This window comes from Helobdella robusta (genome assembly GCF_000326865.2).
Source record: "Helobdella robusta unplaced genomic scaffold HELROscaffold_8, whole genome shotgun sequence".
In the NCBI taxonomy this organism is placed as follows: Eukaryota; Metazoa; Annelida; class Clitellata; order Rhynchobdellida; family Glossiphoniidae; genus Helobdella; species Helobdella robusta.
In genome coordinates, this window is record NW_008705459.1 from 4,430,578 (window position 1) to 4,452,334 (window position 21,757).

The following is a 21,757-nucleotide window of genomic DNA, read 5'->3' on the forward strand; positions in this document are numbered from 1 at the left end:
CGTGTGTGTGTAGTTCATTTGTGTTGTGCAGTTTATTTGTGCGTGTGTGTGAGTGTAGTTTATTTGTGTGTGTGTCTGTGAGTGTGTGCGTGTGAATGTGTAAATTTGCGTATACTGATACATTTATGTGTGTGTATGTATGTATGTATGTATGTGCGTGTACAAGTTAGATGCCAATGTTTGTGTGAATGCAAGTTCGTTTACGAGTGTAAAAGCTTACATGTATGTCTTTGTATACTATGTATCTATAAACATAAAAGAAAAGCTAACGAGCGGAGAATAGAACAATGCAAGCATGTGAATATTAACGTTTAACAGTCACATAACTAAGACAGCAACGACAACATCAATGACACTAACACATGTCAAACATCTGCAATGACATCAACAACTTTTCTTACATAAACATTTAAAAAAACTCAAAAGAAACATCAACACTTCTTCAGCAGCACTATGAAAGTATTTCAACTGCAAACAACAGCACAAACAGAGACTTACAACAGCCTCACAACACAACACTAATAGTGACATCACGGATTGGGCGGGGCCTAACGTTCGTCAGGAAGATGATTCGCTGATTGATTGGCTGCTCCTGGCCTCAGGCCGTCTATAAATAGAAGCCATCGTGCCTGCTTTAGATGATGAGGATGATATGATGATGATGATGATGATGCAAGATTAATATTTAAGCACTTTTTGATATTTCATTGGTTCACAGTTAACAAAATTTTGATTATACCAATGAACCAAAAATAGCATGCTCCATCCAACTGATTATATATTTTCAAAACAATGAGCTATTTGAATTTTATCATAGTTAGATATATTTAAAATAATAACTTCTGAACTTCAAGTCAAGTTGAAATCACAAACTCGAGGGTAGGTTGTCATTTAATATTTTATTTTTAAATCAACGCCTGTGTAGATGCAGTTCAAATTTGCGACTACAAGTTTTTAATCAAAAATTAATTAATAATCTTCTTAATTAACATTCGACCAATTTATAATTTCATTAATCGGTTTAAATTTAAAATTTTTAGTTCGTGTTCGTTGCAGCAAGTTTCAAAATTTTATTACCATAAAAAATTGCAGACCGTCAAAAGTTTAATTATCGAAAGAGCACGAAGTATGCATCGCTACTTCTCCTGCAGCGACTGCGGGAAAAACTTCGCGACGTCGAGTGGCTTGAAGCAGCACCAACACATCCACAAGAGCGTCAAACCCTTCCAGTGCAAGGTCTGCTGCCGGTCGTACACACAATTCAGCAACCTCTGCCGCCACAAACGGATGCACGCCGACTGCCGGCAGCAGATCGACTGCCACAGATGCGGCCAGACGTTCTCGACGCTTGTGTCGCTCAACAAACATAAACGGTTCTGCGACGGATCGATCGGTCTAGCCGTCAGTAACATTAGTAACATCGCTAGCAGTAGTGACAATAATGCAGCCGTAACATCAATTAATGGTTGTCTCAATAAAAATTTTAATAGTATTAGTGGAAATTTCAACAAAACCACAAAAAATATCGCCAACAACATCGGAAGTATTTCCTTAGGCGGATACGGAAGCAACAACTACAACCAATCAATCATAGAGTATTTGAGAATGGCTAATTGCGTTGATAAATCCGCTGATAACAACATCAGCAGCAGCAGCAACAACGTCAAATATAACAACAACAACCTTCAAAATAACAACAACATGGAGAGGAGGATGTCTGGGAAGTTGTTCGACGGCAGTGGCGATAGAGAGATGGGATCGTTAGGCAACACTAACAAAGAATTCAACAACATGAAACATTTCAGCAACGATTTTAAGAGTCACATGTTAAACAACAACAACAGCAACAACAATGACAGCACCAACAATAACATTAATGGTGACATTAACAACAATGTAAACAGTTTGCTTGACGAAAAGAGACTATTTTATAAGAACAATATTTACAACAAAAATAATAACAACAATATTTATTATAAAAACAACAACAACAACAACAACAGAAGGAAAGGACATTCAAATGACGATTATTCATTTATTTACAAAAACAACAACAACGACAGCAACAACAATAACAACGTCAATTACAGAACCAACACAGATAACCAAAGCAGCATGAATATGAGTAGAGAAGAGCACATAAGATTTCCCAACAACGACAACATCAATAAAATCAACAGAAGCACCATTAACAACTACAACCACAACAACAACAGCATGTCTAACCCAACGTTCAATCACCACACTGCTCTCTATCCAGACACGTTTCAAAACCACATGTCACCACCACACAAAACTAACAACCGATCAAGTAGGATTATGGAAACGAATGAAAAATTCTCCACTCAAAGTAACAGAGATGCCGTGCCATCATCAGCCAGCGAGTCATCTCCTGTTTCAAGCTATCCTTTCCATTTCGTTCAATACAAAAATTCCGAGTTTCATCAGAAGGTAGCAGTCGGTAGAGAAACAGAGGATATAAAGATGATGAGAGTTGATGGTAGAGATGATGACGGGGAAGATTCTGGAAAATATGATGACGTTGACGATGCTGCTGATGAGGTGAGTAACGATGGAAAACATTCTGCCAATAAAAATATCGACAAACCTGTAACTGTTAGTAAATTACGACAAAATATTTCCTTTCGTGTTGACAACATCATCAAAAAAGAACAAACAACAAACAACACAAAGCCTCACAACAGCAATGATGACAGCAGTAACAACAACAATAACAACAGCAACAGTAATATAAGCAACAACAACGGTAACCACAACAGTAGTGACGTCAATTCTCAAAACTTCTTCAATTCATACCACCAGTATCTATCCACACATCCATTCCTATGGAAACTCCACCAAAACGTGCGGAAACTTCATTTTGAACTGAATCCATTTTTAAACCCCAACCCCACATGTTACTATGGCTCCATTCCTCCATTGCCCCCATCTTCCTTTTTTTCTTTTCCTCCTCCATTTAATCCTTTCCTCTGGCAACTGACACGTAATTTTCTCAGCCAATCAAACAACCGTTTCAAAAATGGAGGCCAATCAGCAAACGAAAATATTGAATGTTGGACATGTCCACCTAATCAGCAAGCCAATGGAGTTGAAGCTTTTAATGATGATATTTGTCAGTCGCCCAACCAGTTTGAATGTCATAATAACGGAGATGTTAATGGTGGGTGCACGCCACCGTCAACAACAACCACATCAACTTCTACCAACTTTTCATCAAATTCATCATCGTCGTCGTCATCTCCAATTTCAAAAAAAGTCTCCGTGGAAGGATCTGCTTCCAAAAAGATGTCGTCCTGCACAGAACTTCGCAGCAGCATGTTTGGACGCAAAAGAGCAACCTCGCCGCTTGATTTGACAATCAGTCAAAATGATCATCATAATCTTCAAATCGAAAAGCTAGAAGAGGACTTCAGCGACGATTTTGAGATTGAGGCTGGCATCGCGAATGTTCAAGCCACGAACGACTACCAAAATTACCAACCGTTACTGAAACGTTGCAAAACAATGTCGCTGCAACAACCATCACCACAGCAGCAGCAACAGCAAAAATCACTTCAGAAAGAACAACAGCAACAATCACTTCAAAAACAACAACAGCAACAGCAATGTCAGGAAGACGGGCAGCAGCAACAACTACACACTGAACCAACAAGTCGTCTTAATGAACACGCACAACAACAGCAGCCACAAATTCACAATCAATCACAGTTACAACACCACCACCAACAACAACAACACGAACAACAACACGAACAAGAAAAAAGAACATCAACAACAAATCAATGCGCCTTCTTATCAAAAATTAATGACGCGAAACAATTAATTGCTGATTCTATTGGCGTTGAAAAATCTGATCTGTCTACTTTGACATCATCATCATCATCACCGCCACCGTCATCGTTACCATCATCATCATCATCATCATCGTCATCATCATCATCATCACCATCATTAATATCACCATCATCATCATCATCATTGATATCATCGTCACCAACATCATCACCATCATCATTGATATCACTATCATCATCATCATCACTATCATCATCATCAGCATCGGCAACATCATCATCATCACCAGCAGCATTGTTGTTGCCATCGTCAGCAGCGCCACCCATAAGCTCGATGATGATTATGATCTCTAAAAATTATGAAAATGATATTACCAATCCTAACTTTGATGAATCATCACCACCATCATCGCCACCACGATCATCATCATCATCACCGCCACCATCATCATCACCACCATCGCCATCATCATTATCACTAACGACACCGATTTACGACAAAAACTACGCAAGAAATTCAACCGACATCGACAAGCGTGTTAGCACCCGGAGCAATAACAGCAACAACATCTATGACAACAACATTGTTGATAACAATAACAACAACAAAAACAACAGCAATAACAACAACGTCAATATCAAAAACAACATCAGCAACAACAGCAACAACAACTCAAACTTTAACTACAACTTACATGCTGACAACGACAACATCAAGAAAAGCCTGGACGCTGATGTGGCAAACGATAGATTTCCATTTTACAACAGCTTGTTGAAGTTCCACTACCAACATCGTCATCGTGAAGAATATTTTAATGAGGGTGAAACCAAGGCTGAAGATGACGGCAACCGTTGCAGCACCAACAAAAATGACTCGAGTCGCAACATCACCACAAACAACATCAACATTACAACTACTATTAACAACACAAACAACAACAGCAACAACAACGCATCATCGTATTTCAAATCTTGGGACAACAACAAATTTGTTGATAAATACTTCATCTCTTCAACAGCATTCGACAACTCTGCTTTAACTAACGCAGCAAATCGCAGTGCACCATTTAGGGCTGACGACAACGAAGCTACCACCAGGGCAAACAACAGCGGCAACATTAGAAGCAGCAGCGTCCACAACAGCAGCAGCAGCAATAACATCAACGACAACAACGTCTTCGGCAACGTCACATCGTCTGCTTTTTCCAGCATCGAAAACAGTGATGAGTTGATGAGCGCAGTTTACAACAAAAACATCAGCACAACATCAACTACCAGCAGCAGCATCAGCACCACCACCACCAGTAACAAAGACAAGTACTCCTGCAAGTTCTGTCTGAAGCAGTTTCCACGGTCTGCCAACCTGACACGCCACCTGCGAACGCACACGGGAGAGCAGCCATACAGGTGCCAGTTCTGTCGCAGGAGGTTCAGCATCTCGTCGAACCTGCAGAGGCACGTCAGGAACATCCACAACAAGGAAAAACCATTCAGGTGCAGGCTCTGCGATCGACGTTTCGGCCAACAAACCAATCTGGATAGGTCGGTTTCATTCATTCATTGGATGGATGAATGGATGAATGAATGAATGGACGGATGGATGGATGGATGGATAGATGGATGGACAGACGGATGAATGGACAGTTTGGTGAATAAATGGACAGGCAAACAAAGAGATAGATAGATAAATGGATGGATGGATATATAGGTAATCGAATAGATAGATAAATTAATAGATGAAAACTGGTTGGTCAGTAGACTGATGAATTGAATGAATAGACTGACAGATGAATCAATGAATCGGTAGTCGTTTCAATGGATCATCTTGCGCGTGACACTGGCTGTAAATTGCGCTGAAATATGCGCCAATGAAATCAATTATTCACATGAATTTGAGAGATGTCTGGAAAATATTGTCCATGTTATATTGCTATTTAAATTATTATCGCTCTTTCTTCAGAGTCGAGAAAAAAAATTATGTGAACTGTATTTGTGATGAAACCATGCATGTATTTATAATGAAACCTTTATAAATTAAAATTGAAGAATAAAAATTGTGGCTAACTGATACGTTCTTCAAACTTCTCCCAGACACTATAAGAAACATGAGAATCAACAGACAAGCGACAGCACGCAACAACACCATCAGAAGCCACACCACTACCACCATCACCAACAACAAATATACCCCAATCATTGTCTATTCAACCACAAAACCAGCCAAACAACCGCCAGAGCAGCACAATTCGGTTTCAGCCCCTTCAAACGCAACGAGGACAGTAACCATCACATCGCCAACAACACAAACAACAACGACGAACATAAAAAAAGCCTCAGCAACGACCTAACAATGACCTACCGACAGCACATGAATGGTTACTTGGCCAGGTTCCCGGCTTTCTATCAACATCTCGTCTTCGCTCCTTTCGTTCAAAAATCCCACCAAAACATTCAGAGCGAGAAAAACCAGATGGAAGGCCTCAATAGTAACTATCCAAACGATGACGCCAATGATGACGACGACGACGAGGACTGTCATCACGTGCAAGAAACATCGACCAATGACAACAGCGAAAAAAGCGAAACTTTAAGCAGTAACGATGGCAGCGATGGCAACGACGAAGAAGACATTTCAGTTGACGATGAAGTTGAAGACGACGACGACGACTTGGAAATCATGAATTAATCTACGCGCGCTGATCTAGCACGCATATAACACGACGCAACATTTTTTGCGAAAATTTTAAAACAATTTCGATTATTTTTTGTGAAAAATTTTTACAACACAAAATTAAAAAATTATATATATTGTAAATTGTTAGCAAATGGTGGAAAAATATTTCCAACCTTCATACAAACGACGCTTATGTACAAACACAAACACACATACATATATGTACAATGCCTTTATTTATATTTTACACATAATAGAGAACCATTAATTTGAACGAAAAATTGAGTAGAGTTAGACAAAAATGTTCATTTTAAAAGAATTGTTAATAACTTCATTTATATATATATATATATTTATTTATTTATTGGTCATAAATTTATCTCATTTCTTTGATACAGTCATTGTATTGTTGTTCTTATTCTTGAATGAAAGATTGTCGTGAATTTTATGTTTGGCAATCTTTGAAAATATTTAAAAAAATAATAATAATAATAGAAAACTCGATCGAAAATTGAAATGAGGATAATTCAACTTCACACATTACACACAACACTACGAAACTTCATCAAACCACAAGCAGGCTCTCATGAGACAGAATGTTGGGCCAGTTAACTATTAACATTTCCATGTTAATTTTAAAATCGAATGTTTTTTCTCTCCACGATAAATAATATCACAAGGCAAGTTCGAAGTAATTAGCACAACGATAATGATAAAAAGAGCAAGCAACAACAACAATAAGATATTAACAACAACAACAACAACAATAATAATAAAAATAATAATAATGAATAATAATAAAAAGTATTGCAATTGTTTTGAAGAATTACTAGTCAACTACTTAACAGAGTTTATCATCTTTATAAAAAAAAGCAGCAGTCTTCTGTTTGTAAGGCCAACGCATCAAGATTGACATTGAATAGATAAGTTGCCTTTGAAATAATAACTCTCACAAACAAAAAACTCTACTAAACATGAAAAGAAACAGAGCATATAGCCAATCTCATGCTAACGATAATATTAGATACAACCATCCATTGAATCTGCATGATATAAAAAATAAAAATGTCTAATGACAAGAAGACACACATCTTTAGTGCACTTTACTTCACGCTAAATTAATTATGCGTCAACACATGTTATGTATGTATGTATGTATGCTTAAGATAGTCTATACGCACATATTTATTAAGTGATAGAATACATATACACGTATATTACACACATACACACACACGCACACGCACACACAAATATATATATACAATACACTTGTATTGTGCCCATATATGTACATTGTACAATACTTATATATCTACCATTTCGTATGCCACGTGTAAGTGAATGAAAGAAATAAGGCAAGTTACGAAGCTGGATGGATGACAGAAATTAAACCACAAATACATACAAATCGTTTGTATGTTGTATTAGTACGGTATATTCCAATAATAATGTATGTTATACTATTAGCACATGTTGGACAGGGGTGTTTGTACAATTTGTCAGAGGGTATCTGTATCTGTGGTATCTTCGTCGGATGATATCGTTTTTGTACGGTATTGATACAATTTTTGATGATACCATTTGTGAATGGTAATGAAACAATTTATCAGCAGTAGTTTAATAAGCAGTCAAATAAGAAAAATATAAGCAGATAGAAATTAATAAATAAGTATAAATAAATAAATGAATGAATGAATGAATGAATGAATGAATGAATGAATGAATGAATGAATGAATGAATGAATGAATGAATGAATGAATGAATGAACAAATAAAAAATAATATGTACCTCTATACTATAAGCAAAAAACATAGAAAAAGACTAAAATAATTTCGTTAATCTAAGTGGAATCTATCAACAAAAAGTAAAAACCAAATAAACAATATACAAATAAAGAAATCATAATTGAAATTTAGAAACCGAAAACTGAACTGAAATGAAAGCATACAACATCGTCAAATGAGCAATCTAAAAACGCAATAATACTTCAGGTTGATAAAAAGTATTATTAACATAACATAATAACAACAACAACAACAACAATTAACCCAATTCATAATTTTGAGAAACCAAATTCATCACTGAATTAATTAATTAATTAATTAGTGAAAAAGTAGACAACTGCTTCGTAGGTTGCCATCATGATCGCGGTATTGGGGATTTGTCGAACCATCTGCACCCCTAGGCCCCTGTACAGGCCACGAAATCCTTCCTCCTTCTGCACCTGGCCGAGGGTTTGCCAGAACTTTTTGTACTTGTCCCCTTCCTCTCTGAGACGTGTGCGAGCCACCTCTGCAGAACAAAAATTTTTAATTCGGTATAATTTTTAAAATAAATTATAAATCGTTATTCATCCATCTACAAATATTTCGTACAATTTAACAATTACAAACCACCCCTTATTAATTGTTAGTTATAAGTTTGAATGATCAATTCCTTACTTAGTCTACACAACTAACACAGCTATCATTATCATACAACCATTCTCGGCATAATCATCATTATCATATCCACAATCATCATAATCAGCATCATCAGATGATCACCATGTGGGTAGGCGATGGTTGTAGCGATGGTCTTGGAAATAGCACCAGCACCCATGTACTCAACGAACAATCGGAAAGGACTCGGTGTTGGTGGTTCGAATGCACTCGGATCCAACTCGAAGTCAACTTCTCGAAGTGTTAATCGTCTGGAAGCTGAGATCATCCTCTTGATCTCTTCGTAGACCACCAGATGGATGGCTGTCTCCGCCAAGCCGTAGTAGGAGGCGGTGATGCCCTTGTAGAATGCACGAATGCCACCAGTTCGGTAGATGTTTTTGGCACATGTTAGCGTCGACACTTTGTTCCTGGATGTGTGTGAATGTGTACTGTACAACATGTGTGAATGTGTACTGTACAACAGGTGTGAATGTGTACTGTACAACATGTGTGAATGTGTACTGTACAACAGGTGTGAATGTGTACTGTACAACACGTGTGAATGTGTACTGTACAACATGTGTGAATGTGTACTAGACAGAGGAATGTTTCTTTTAGTTTACGATTTAAGTTCTTTAGTGAAAGAAATCTAATTAGGAACGATGTATCATTTTGATCACTTTGCATCTAAACTACCGACATTGTTGACTCAGATCAGACAAGTAACTGTAACAACGACAACTCGGGCTATATAAATTTTCGAATTAAAACTTCAAGTGATCTCTCCGCTGAAATAGCGATGCAAAATTCCAACTATTAAAAAGTTAAAAATAATAGACATCAAACGTTCAGAAATTTGATTGCTTCAAACACAAAACACACTCAGCTAGCTATTCGGTCGGCTTCGTTTATAATCACTTTGTACCTGCACGCATTGTTTATTACATAAATTACATAAGCAAATACACATTTCCGACAGACGCAGAGGTCAAACGAGGCATCGGATCTAATTTTCGAAGTTATTGAGTTCTTTCAAATAACGCTCAATTTTTTAGAATAAAATTATAATAAAATAGCTATCAAGAATTATCGTTTTCTTAACCTGCCAACCACATTTTGAGTAATTTGGTGCCTTCACATCAAAACTTAACAAACATAAAAAATAAAACAAAAAACCTCCTGACACTACAACAAACAACTTCACCAAGCAACAACATTGTCTCAGGAAACATCGATGGTGTGCTTCTCCACTAAGTAAAAATTATTTTATTCAACAACAACAACAAAATATTTTATTGCTCCCTTTAATGTCGTAAACTTTATTTTCAACAGACAGTAATCATCAGATAGCATAGACAAGAAGTACTTTAAAAAACTATCTGTTGAAACCTTCCCAGCACTCAACAAATCCGCATAACAACTCAACGACGCACAACAACTTACACTGGTACATTTCAGTGACTCCGAACGAAAACATCCTTAAGGAATTTATCCCGGAATTTATTTCGGGATAAATTCCTTAAAGATCCCTTAAGGAATTTATTTTTTCCTAATAACCAGTAAAAGATGCAACATTCTTCACTACAATAAATTTAATTTAATATTATGAATGATCTTTAAAAAAAACTAACTGATTCAACTGCATTCTGGTCTTCACTACCCAGAGTGGGTTGGTGCACGTTGCTGACGAGGAACCTGTCAACATTTAAGCAATTAACTAATTAATTAATCAATTAATTATTAATCAAGAAATCAATTAATCAATCAAATAGTTATTTAATCGGATAATTAATCTATTGATTACAAAATTGATCGTAATCGTGACACAATCTTATTTTAATCGCCATAGTCTTATGTGGGAACACTTTCTTTTCTAATGTTCAGCAAATTTGGGTTGGCGAAAATCATTAAAAAAACCGCCTGGATCACATAACTCTCACATCAAACAAGCTAAAGATATTATTAAGATCTCAAACTTCAAATAAATGATATTAATTTAAACTTAACAAAAAACTAAAATTCTACATAAAATATTTTCTGACGACTTCAAATGAACGAAACATAGAGCATATAACACTATTATCACACATACCACAGACTAAATCAGTATAATTCGTACAAAAATGTATTAATAATGAAATATTTCAGACAAAGACATAGCTTCAAAAAGATAATTAAATCTCTACCAATGCTATTAATTTTCAATTACATAAAGTAATAACAGTAATCTTAACATTTTTATATGAGAGGTTAAAAAAAAGTTCAATTACACTCTTCTAAAGTTCAGAAGATTCAACAAAGCGCACAAACATCGTATATGAATACGTGCTAAACGACGCATGCGATAGGCGGGGATCTTTTTGTCATATTCGAACCCGGTTACTACGAAACAGCACCAGGCGACCTTAATCACTATACCATCAAGCCGCCATTAGTGAATTGTTAAATTACAAATCTTCAACTCCCAGCAACAGCAGACGTTCTCCCAAAATAAAGTTCAGAAAATGTTTAGAATATACCTCAAAATAATGTAAAAAATGAGCCTGATTAAGATTGATAATCAATAAAAACAACCAACACTACAGATACTGGATAAATTGATTTGAGACCATGATTTGAGTGCAAAATAGCAAATGACATCCGGATATTGAATAATGGAAACTTTATATTCGTTGAAAATTTTGAAATTTTTTTATATATCATATCTGACCATCACTTTTAAAATATTAAACCTGCCACATAAACTAAGGCGATCTTTGTGTGAAACTTCAGGAAAGAATTTTGATAGCATCAACAACAACAAAAATGCATCTCATCCAATGACATCAGTGCATCGTGACATCAGCGCACTGCACAGTTTAAGTTTCAATTAAACAACTGAGTACGTGTATGCGTGTGTGTGTGTGTTAAGTAACTGTTCAAAGTACGATTGCATTATTTATCAAATGCTCTTGTTAACAGTACAGACAAAATTATTATTATCATTAATGAATATAAATCACAGTAATTAACTTTATTATGCTAATTATCACCCTCACCATCAAAACTATTTTTATTCATTTTTCCACAATCAACATCGTCATTACCGTCATCGGTATCACTATCATCATCTGCCGCACCACAGACACCATCGTCATCATCATCACCATCACCATTATTGACATCATCATTATCACTACTACCATCATCATCATTATCATTATCATAACCAACCTGCTACAGCAACACACCACCACCATCATCATCATCACCATCATCATCGCCACCACCATCATTACCATAACCAACCTGCTACAGCGACACACCACTACCATCATCATCATTACCACCATCACTATCACTGACATCATCATCATCACCACCATCATTACCATAACCAACCTGCGACAGCAGCTGCGAAAAGATGGACTATAGGAGTATCAGGATTGAGAAGTTGGGAGTTGTTCAGGAAGACCTTCGCCTGCGCGTATGCAGCGAAGTAGATGGCCCTATATGGTACGCGAGTGAAGGTGATGTCGTGTTAGTATCATATCACTATATCACTATCATCTTAGTATCATCACTTCATATCATCATCATCTTATCATCATATTACATCATCGTCATCATTTCATTATCGCTGTTTTATTTGAATTGCCTCAGAAAAATATCGGAGAGAGACTTGTGATGAATAAATAAATAATAATTTTTCGTCATACTTTTTATTGTTCATTGTCACAACACACACACACACACACACACACACACACACACACACACACACATACACACACACACACACATATATATATATATATATATATATATATATATATATATATATATATATATCACAAATAAGATAAAACCACAAGTAAAAAATATGGTAAAATCATGTTCAAATGTTTAACCAATATTACCACCACGCCAACACCAACATCATCATACTTCATACAATCACCATCTCGTTATAATAATAACAATGTCATACCAAAACCACCACCATCGTTCCTCCATCAACACCACCATCGTCCCCCCATGACCACCACCATCGTACCACCATCTAACCTGGAAGGGGCCACCCCGATGAGGTTAGGAAGCAAACCTTTAAACAGGGCACCAGCACCCTCTGATACTATGATGTTTCTGGATTGGTGGCGATATGATGTGATGGTGATAATGTGATGATAATGTGTTGGTGTGATGATAATGAGAAGATAGTGTGTTGGTGTGATGATAATGTGATGATAATGTGTTGGTGTGATGATAATGAGAGGATAGTGTGTTGATGTGATGATAATGAGAGGATAGTGTGTTAGTATGATGATAATGTGGTAATAATATGATGACAACAACAACAACACACGTTTAGACGGCATTTTCCCAGAGATCGGGGGTTGCCGTTTGGCTACCTATGATGAAACCGAAATACCCCTCGACGCCATCCACATCTGTCACTCGCCTCAGTATCACGCAACCCCGCTTTCACCCTGTCCTTCTCCACCTGCTCTCTCCATCCCAATCGCGGACGACCCCTTCCTACCACTCCTTCAACCTCGAACTCCAACGCTCGCCTAATCCCGACCCTTTCACCCCTTCTCAACACATGTCCATACCACCGCAATCTCGATCTCCTTATCAATGTCACAATGTCCTCATTCAGTCCCATCATCGACATCAGCTCTGTACTACTCCTCCTATCCTTCACTATAACCCCACACATCATCCTCACCATAGCTCTTTCAGCCCTCTGCAGTACACTTTCCTCCTCTCTCCTCAACACCCAAGTTTCACCACCATATACCATCGCTGCTCTCGCACATGCTTTATATACCCTCCCTTTCATCTTCACTGACCATTTCTTTCCACACAATACCCCACCCAGTTCCCTAAATTTCATCCATCCCACACGAACTCTAGCCGTAACTGCGCTCAAACATCCTCCATCCGCGTTCAGCTTATCCCCTAAGCAAACAAAGCTTTCCACTCTTTCAATACCACCACTCAACCCCGTCCTTGCGTCCGTCCTATTAATCACACCATGAACACATTTCTTACATTTGAACGTGCCTTCCACCTTAAAAAATATTATTATTATTAAAATACATTATTACAATATGATGATATTGTAATAATGATATATGAAAATAACAAAAATGAAGCCATGACACTGAAGCTGAATATAATGACGATGATGAAAAGAAGAACAAATGGTATAATCATATCATGTTTCTGAAATAATAACAAGATATTTTATTTATAATTTTATTGAGATTTTGAATGTTGTTTCATTTAAATTACTTATTATTAATATTCGTTTATAATAATAATAATAATTATAATAATAATAATTATTATTATTAATTATAACTGGTAATGAAACCAATGATAAGTCAACGTAATCAATTTTACTAGGCAACAAAGCAAACTGGTAGACAGAAAGCATTGGAAATGAATTGATAAAAAATAAATAAATTCATGATTTCAGCAGACAAGCTGTCTAGTCTATGTTTTCATCACAATATAATTATTATAAGTACTGTCTACATACACAATCATCCCAGCCAAAATAATAACAATAACAACAACAACATCATCAACAACAACAACATCATCAACAACAACAACAACAGCAGCAGCAACAACAACAATAATAATTACCATCATCATCATCGCATAATCGCCATCGTCACCATCATCATTCTCATCATCATCCAAACATTCATTTTATCTTTTGCTTTTAAACAGTAAATATTTCAAGATTAAAATGTAAATAGACAGTCCAAAATATTATAAATAATAATAATATTATTATTATTAGTGCATCACAAATCAATCACTATTGATGTTATCATTACCATCATCATCATCATAACTTCATAATCATAATCACCACTATCTTCTTCATCACCACCATCATCATCATCATCATGGCTGCAGTTGTACTAAAAATAGTTTAACATGACAGAAAGTTAGATTCTTATGAATGACCTTTGGACAGAAAAATTTCAAATGATGAGGTGTTCTACAGACACATGCACATACACACACACACAAACACACACACACTGACTTTTGGGAACATAAATCTTTTAGATTTTAGATGCAGTCATCCCAATAAAATTTAGATTATTTGTCCCGAAAAGATATTTCTTAATTAAAACTTATTTGAAATGTTGCATAATTTGAAATGGAAACTTAGAAATACCCTTGCTTATTAGAGAAAGCGGTTTAATTTAATAAACTATGGTGAATAAAATAACTAATTAATTTGGATAAAAAATATATATGTGCCTCTCCCTCTCTCTTTCTCTCTCTCTCTCTGTGTGTGTGTGTGTGTGTGTATGTGTGAGCGTCTACCCACACGTCTACCTCATAAACATCTGCTCAAACAAGAACGTTCTTATATAAATTGAATATAAATTAATATAATATATATAATATAATATTAATATTAATATAAATTACATGCGAAGTTGCAAGTACAATATGAAGCACACACACAAAAACATACAATCACACATATAGCAAACATACGCACACACATTTCCAAACACTATAAACTCTTGTATAACCAGAGATAACAATATGAATGAATACACCATCACAAAACATTACAAGACAACTGTGCACTTGTTACATCTCACTTCATTATTAGCAGATTAAGAAATTTTTAAGCCCATATATTGAACTTCCACATGTACAATACAACTCATTCATTTATTCATTCATTCACTCACTCAATATTTCATATATTCATTCATATATTTATTCAACTACTTATTCATTTATTTATTTATTCATCATTCATTCATTCATTGATTCACAGTTCAATCTCAGCATTCTTTTGCATATTTATTTATTCATTCATCCAATCATTCACTCATTCGTTCATTCATTCGTTCATTCATTCATTCGTTCTATTTTTTTTCATTCTTATACTTGTTATTGTTAAATCTGTCTGCTTAGCTGATAAATTAAAAATTTTTAAATCAATTATCTATCTGTCTAACTCTATGCACTGTAAAGTATAGCTAAGTACATTGCTAACAACCACACATGCAACAGTACATACTCAGGCGTAGGTATAATGAATACAAATTGACACAAACAGTCACATGCATTTGCGTGCCGGATTGCAGGATAAAATAATCAACCTTCAAGGTATTCTAATTTGGTAAATGAAATTAAGCACAGACACGTCCAAATGCTCATTCATAACTTCATTCATCTATCCACTCGTTAATTTCTTCATTCATTCATTCATTCATTCATACAATCATATTTTCACTCAATCATCTTTCATTCATTCACTCATCCATCTATTTATTCATTGTTTCTTTTATTTAGATCAGCATATCTCTCAATAAGTTCATAAGAGAGCCGGCAATGTATCAACACACGCACGCACACGCACACACACAACAACAACAAACACAAACTACCTTCAACTACAATTTTAAAAAATACTTTCTATCTCCGATGTTATTATTTTTTAATTATTTTTTAACGCTTTAAAAATGTAAACAAAACAAAACAAAACCTACAAAAAAATAACAACAATAGCAATAATAACATCAGTCAATAGCTGCAACAGAAGAGCAAGGCAACACCGAACATGAAAGCCCAATTTTACAAAAGAATGCACACACAGAATGTACAATGAATGAATGAATTAATGTCATTGACATTTACTTGAAGAAAAATTGGATCAAACATAGTGACAGTGACAAGCAGAGCTGAACAAACATGAAAATTTGTTATGAAAGGAAGAAGAATTGCTAATTATAACATCATCAATTGCATCACAAATTGCTAATTATAACATCATCATTTGCTGATGATGATCACCTCACATCAAGTCAATCATTAAAACTAACTTATCAGTGTCTTTGAAGCCATATCCTTAAGCCTATCATTATATTAATGAAACTGCACCTTATTGCTAACTGTAAGCAGCATTTTATTCCCCCCATCATCATAAAAAAATTAATTGAAACTAAATAAAAAATGAAGCTAAAAATAAAACCTGAAGCAAGAGAGAATTCCTAATCGAGGCTGTGAAACGATGGAGTACCCTGTCGTCTGCTCTGCTATCAGGACATTCCCGCCGCCAGCAGCAGAGGTGGACCCCCTCGTTGTTACGAACAATCTTCGACAAGCATCATTAATCCTACTGCTGCTGTTGTTAGTCTTGCACGTACATGAAGATGGCAAGGATGATAACGAGAGCTTGTGAGAATTGTTTCGTAGCAGCTGTGGGTTCTGGTGGTCTGCTGCAGCTGTGAGGTGACTTCGATCTGTTAGCAGGGAGAGACGAGATGATTGCAGACGAGTTTTCAAAACTTCGAGTGGACAGGTTAGGACCGCCCCTGCTGTTCCGCCTAGGCTGGAAAGATAGTATCCATTCAGTTATAAATAAAACTAGGTAATTTATTAGAAATGTGGTTATACAGTACAGTATATATACAACATAAAAAAACTTTAAATCAATGATAAAATATTCTAAATGATATTATAGTTGTTTGCATTAAGCAAATAACTCAGTGCTTCAATCTATTTATATTATAAACAAATGAAAATTACAGAGTATTATCTGCAATGCAACATATTAATGAATATTATAAACCTAATTACTTCTGCACAAGACAAACATCCACCCAACCAATCCAACAAAGTTGATACTTACGCTCCAGCCAGGAAATGGACAGTACCAGCATCAACATCCATCAACTATTTCAGCAACACTTCCTCAAACAACCGCTGAGTCTCCTATTCAAAATTTGAAATTTCCTGGAAAATTTCATTTTTAAACTTTATAAATTTGATTTGTCAATTTGTCATTATTAGGAGTGAAACTAACAATTGACACCAGTGGCATAAAAATGAAATAGTGACAGCAATTAACCTGGCTAGAGACAGTAGAGAATACAAAAAATGTGACATTATTTTAATGAAAGCTATATAAATATTATAAAAGCATTATGTTACGTTTTGAATGGCAAGATAGTAAATATAAACTTTATATTATGAAGCAAAGAACAAGTTTTTATGAATAAATTTTTAATTAAATTATATATATGTCAATTAACTTAACTACTACCCATTTAATAACAGTAATAATAATATAATATAAATAATAATAAAAAGAGATTATACATTAGTTAGACTAGACTTAATTAATCATTGAATAAAGTCATCTCTGTATGCATCTCATATGAAAGATAGCATGGAAAATTTTGTATTTTAATTAGTTGTGTACTCTGTACTTGTTCTACCTTATCTGCCAATTTGTCATTCACAGTCAGCTATTTTTAGAAAAACCTTTTCATTATAATAATTAAACAGTATAGTAAATTAAATAGCATAACTCATTATTAACTGAAAAATTAAAGTCTGCTTGTAGATAGTAGATTAGAAGAGATTGGTAAATTCTAATGCTAGAGTAGAGCCGCTAGATGATATTATTATTATTATATAATTTATAATATTAATATAAAACAACACCAAGAATTAATTAATTGACTTTGTGAATAAATTTATATTATTAAATTATAAAAGCTGGCAAACAAAACATAGCAAAACACATTTTTTAAGCTTTAAATTTTAATTTTTCATAAATTTTCATAAAAAAAGGAACAATGCAAGCAAAATTATTTTCAAATAGTTAAAAAAGTTGAAATGCCTTTAAAATGTTTCAAAGTTTAGTTAGCGTTAATAAAACTTACAACTTTTTAACAAGAATATACTTGTAAAAAAGTATTATTAAGTTTATTTTTAAATAGTGAAGATAAAGAAGATTATTTAATTTAATTTTAAAATAGAACTTACTAGTTTAGATTTTAGTTATTTAATTATTAGAATTAGAATAAAACAGAAGTCTTATACTCTCAGCACTCAGCACAACCTAACCCTTAACTTAACTGTTAGGCAAAAAAAGTGTAATTTTTCACACCTGCCAATGTTAAAATAGTTCATCAAAGTGCAATTTCATGCCCACCAATGTTAAAGATACATAACAGTACACTTTCACGATGTACTCTGTACTAAAGTATACTATTCTGCCAATCATGCATAACCATTACAGCAGTTACTTACAGCATTACAAATATGAATCTATCTTTTTAAAAACATTTCGATTTTCATTGTAGATATGAATATGCTATTCTATTTCAATTTATTTTATTTTATTTAAATGTTCTACTAAATTAAATGTTTATTATTTCAAGTATAGGAGATTAACATTCTAATTTTTATTATTAATAACCTAAGTTCACTTTTAAGTCTATTAACACTCTCACTTCCATGCTTATCTCACAGAAATAATTGCATGAGTAGTCTGGTTGTATACCTTTGCTTGCCTAAATTCAAAACCGAAACCAGAGTATTTATATGTCTAGCTGGCTGGGCCAACCAAGCGACAAGTAAATAAAACTACAAAAAAAGACAAAAATTTACGACATATTTTTTAATAATTAGCCCCTAGCTTTTAAAACAGAACACATTAAAAAATCATAAATCAAACTACCAGCACAGCACGTGTATACCGACTTGCTAGTGTTAGTAGTGTTAGACTGAACATTTTTTTAAAAGTGATATAGTATAAAAATGAAATAAATAAAAAGTTAAATAAATGAATGAACAACCTTGTCGTGTGGGAATGATGAAATTTTTAAGATTAAACCTCCTGGCGATGTTGCAACAGCTGGTCCCAGGAATGTTCATTAACAAACTGAAATATGAACAAATGTTGGCTGGACTACTAGGAGATAAGATTTGCTAACCTTGTCTGTAGGTGTAGCTATACTGTACTTTGTACTAATTTTACAATGTTACTGTTGTATGAAGCTCACAAACGCAGTGCTGACAACAATATTATATTTTCATAATATTTAATCATTAATAATTAGTAGTTTTTAAGTAATACATTTATAATGATCTAGCTTCTCTGTAATATTATCTCAATCCGTTTTTCAGTGAATTCATGTAACCTGTAACGTAACGAATAACTCACAAAACTTTTTTTGACAAATAAAACCAATTTTTTAAACAAATTTTAGATATCTAAGTCAATTTTTGTAATTTTCTGTTTGACAATTAATTATAAGAAAAAATAATGAAAATTTTGTCGTTTTTTTACAATTTAAAAATATTTTTTGTTGAAACAGTTAATTATTAATTGGACAGAAATAGAAGCACAATCTTACAATTCCAGCATTTCATTACAAAATTCTTATGTATTCAATTGTCAATTCTTAACTGCTCTTTATATTCCAAAATTGAAAGCATGTGTATGACAAAAATTATGCAGCCCGTGACACACAGCTCATAAAAGTCAATAACAAGAAGTACGGAGATCCACTTTACATCATTTGATACTTTTCGAAAAGCCTGGGTAAATATTTAAAAACTATTATATATATAGATATATACATATATGTATCTATATACTATACTGTATACACTCGCGCATAGATACATACATAATTTTTAATAATACATAATACATATACATACATTTATATATATATACATAATTTTTGTACAACGCCGTATTGTTGATACAAATGAAATGCTATCAATCACCTCTATTTTTGGTTCGGTACAAACAAAGACCACAAGCACAAAACAAACATTATTTTTTCATGTTTTGGATAAAAACATAATTTACACACACACACACACACACACACACACACACACACACACACACACACACACACACACACACACACACACACACACACACACACACACACACACATATATATATATATAGNGTCTATAGNTATTGATATATATATATATATATATTGCATATATATATATATATATATTGCATATATATAGATATGCAATGTATTATATATATAATATAAATATAGATTGTTCACATTCATAGATGGCTATACAATTATACATTCATATTGACAAATAAAACAGACGTATATGATGCAGACCATATGAATACAGATAAAATGTTTAATACTTAATTATATATATATAATTATATACATATATATTTATTAATATATTTATTAACACACATATCATGCAAATCAGGGCATGTTATAATTAATAAATTATTATAAACAGCTTTGTTAATAATTATTCATCACAATGTTTAAGATCGGAGCACACAGTTCAGTATAATTACCATCAAATTAATATTTAAGTTATATGCATGTTATACTTACCTATAAACCTACCTGCCTATGTTCAAGCGGCTCATTTGTGAAAAATTCATGGTCTATTATTTAAACCACCAATAGTTGCTCAACATTGACTAATCAGACCTGCAAACTTCGCATTACTCTAATTAAATATTAGCAATCGACCTTAAACTTCATATGGAACGCACATATACATTCACTCATACGTCATATACAACATATCCAATATACATATATATATATATATAGACATAATAAAATACAACACTGAGTTTTTATACCTTCGATATGCATGTTATAAATGTATATATTTATACATTCAGTTTATACATACATAATATATATAAATTATATTTATTATGTACATAACTGTGCATTTGAGCGAATGACCACACATTCTGCATGCGAATTCATACTTTTGACCTCACGTGATTAGCACGTGATGCGTGGATGTTCGACATGCGGAGGACCTTCAAATGACACAGATACCGCATCTCTCTCTTTCGTCCTCTCTCATTCTCTCACTCTCTAATAGAGTACCGATTAAAGCGACTGGTTCTGGTGTTACAGTGTTTGGATTCGAACGCTTATCACATACAATGTGTGTAGTGTAGTGCGTGAGTGTGTCATTTGAAAATGAGACATAAAGAAAAGGAAACAGGTGAATGTGATCAGTCTGTTATTGTAGT

General features: G+C 34.2%; 2 protein-coding genes across 2 annotated transcripts; one reads left to right on the forward strand and one right to left on the reverse strand.

The window, feature by feature from the left end:
* Positions 1-1,128: 1,128 nt before the first annotated feature.
* On the forward strand, positions 1,129-6,936 carry HELRODRAFT_108457 (hypothetical protein; the record flags this gene model as incomplete). The annotated part of the gene is made up of 3 exons (XM_009032273.1): positions 1,129-1,393; positions 5,129-5,357; positions 5,907-6,936. The coding sequence occupies 3 exons, from the start codon at positions 1,129-1,131 to the stop codon at positions 6,499-6,501; spliced, it is 1,089 nt and encodes a 362-aa protein (XP_009030521.1). The 3' UTR covers positions 6,502-6,936.
* A 1,655-nt stretch (positions 6,937-8,591) lies between these two features.
* HELRODRAFT_70217 (hypothetical protein) lies at positions 8,592-17,277 on the reverse strand (the record flags this gene model as incomplete). Its single annotated transcript, XM_009031856.1, has 7 exons — positions 8,592-8,785; positions 9,040-9,119; positions 9,156-9,365; positions 10,548-10,611; positions 12,298-12,404; positions 12,964-13,041; positions 16,973-17,277. Coding segments are annotated over 7 exons (1,038 nt in total), but the record flags the coding sequence as incomplete, so codon positions are not given.
* Between the last annotated feature and the right edge of the window lie 4,480 nt (positions 17,278-21,757).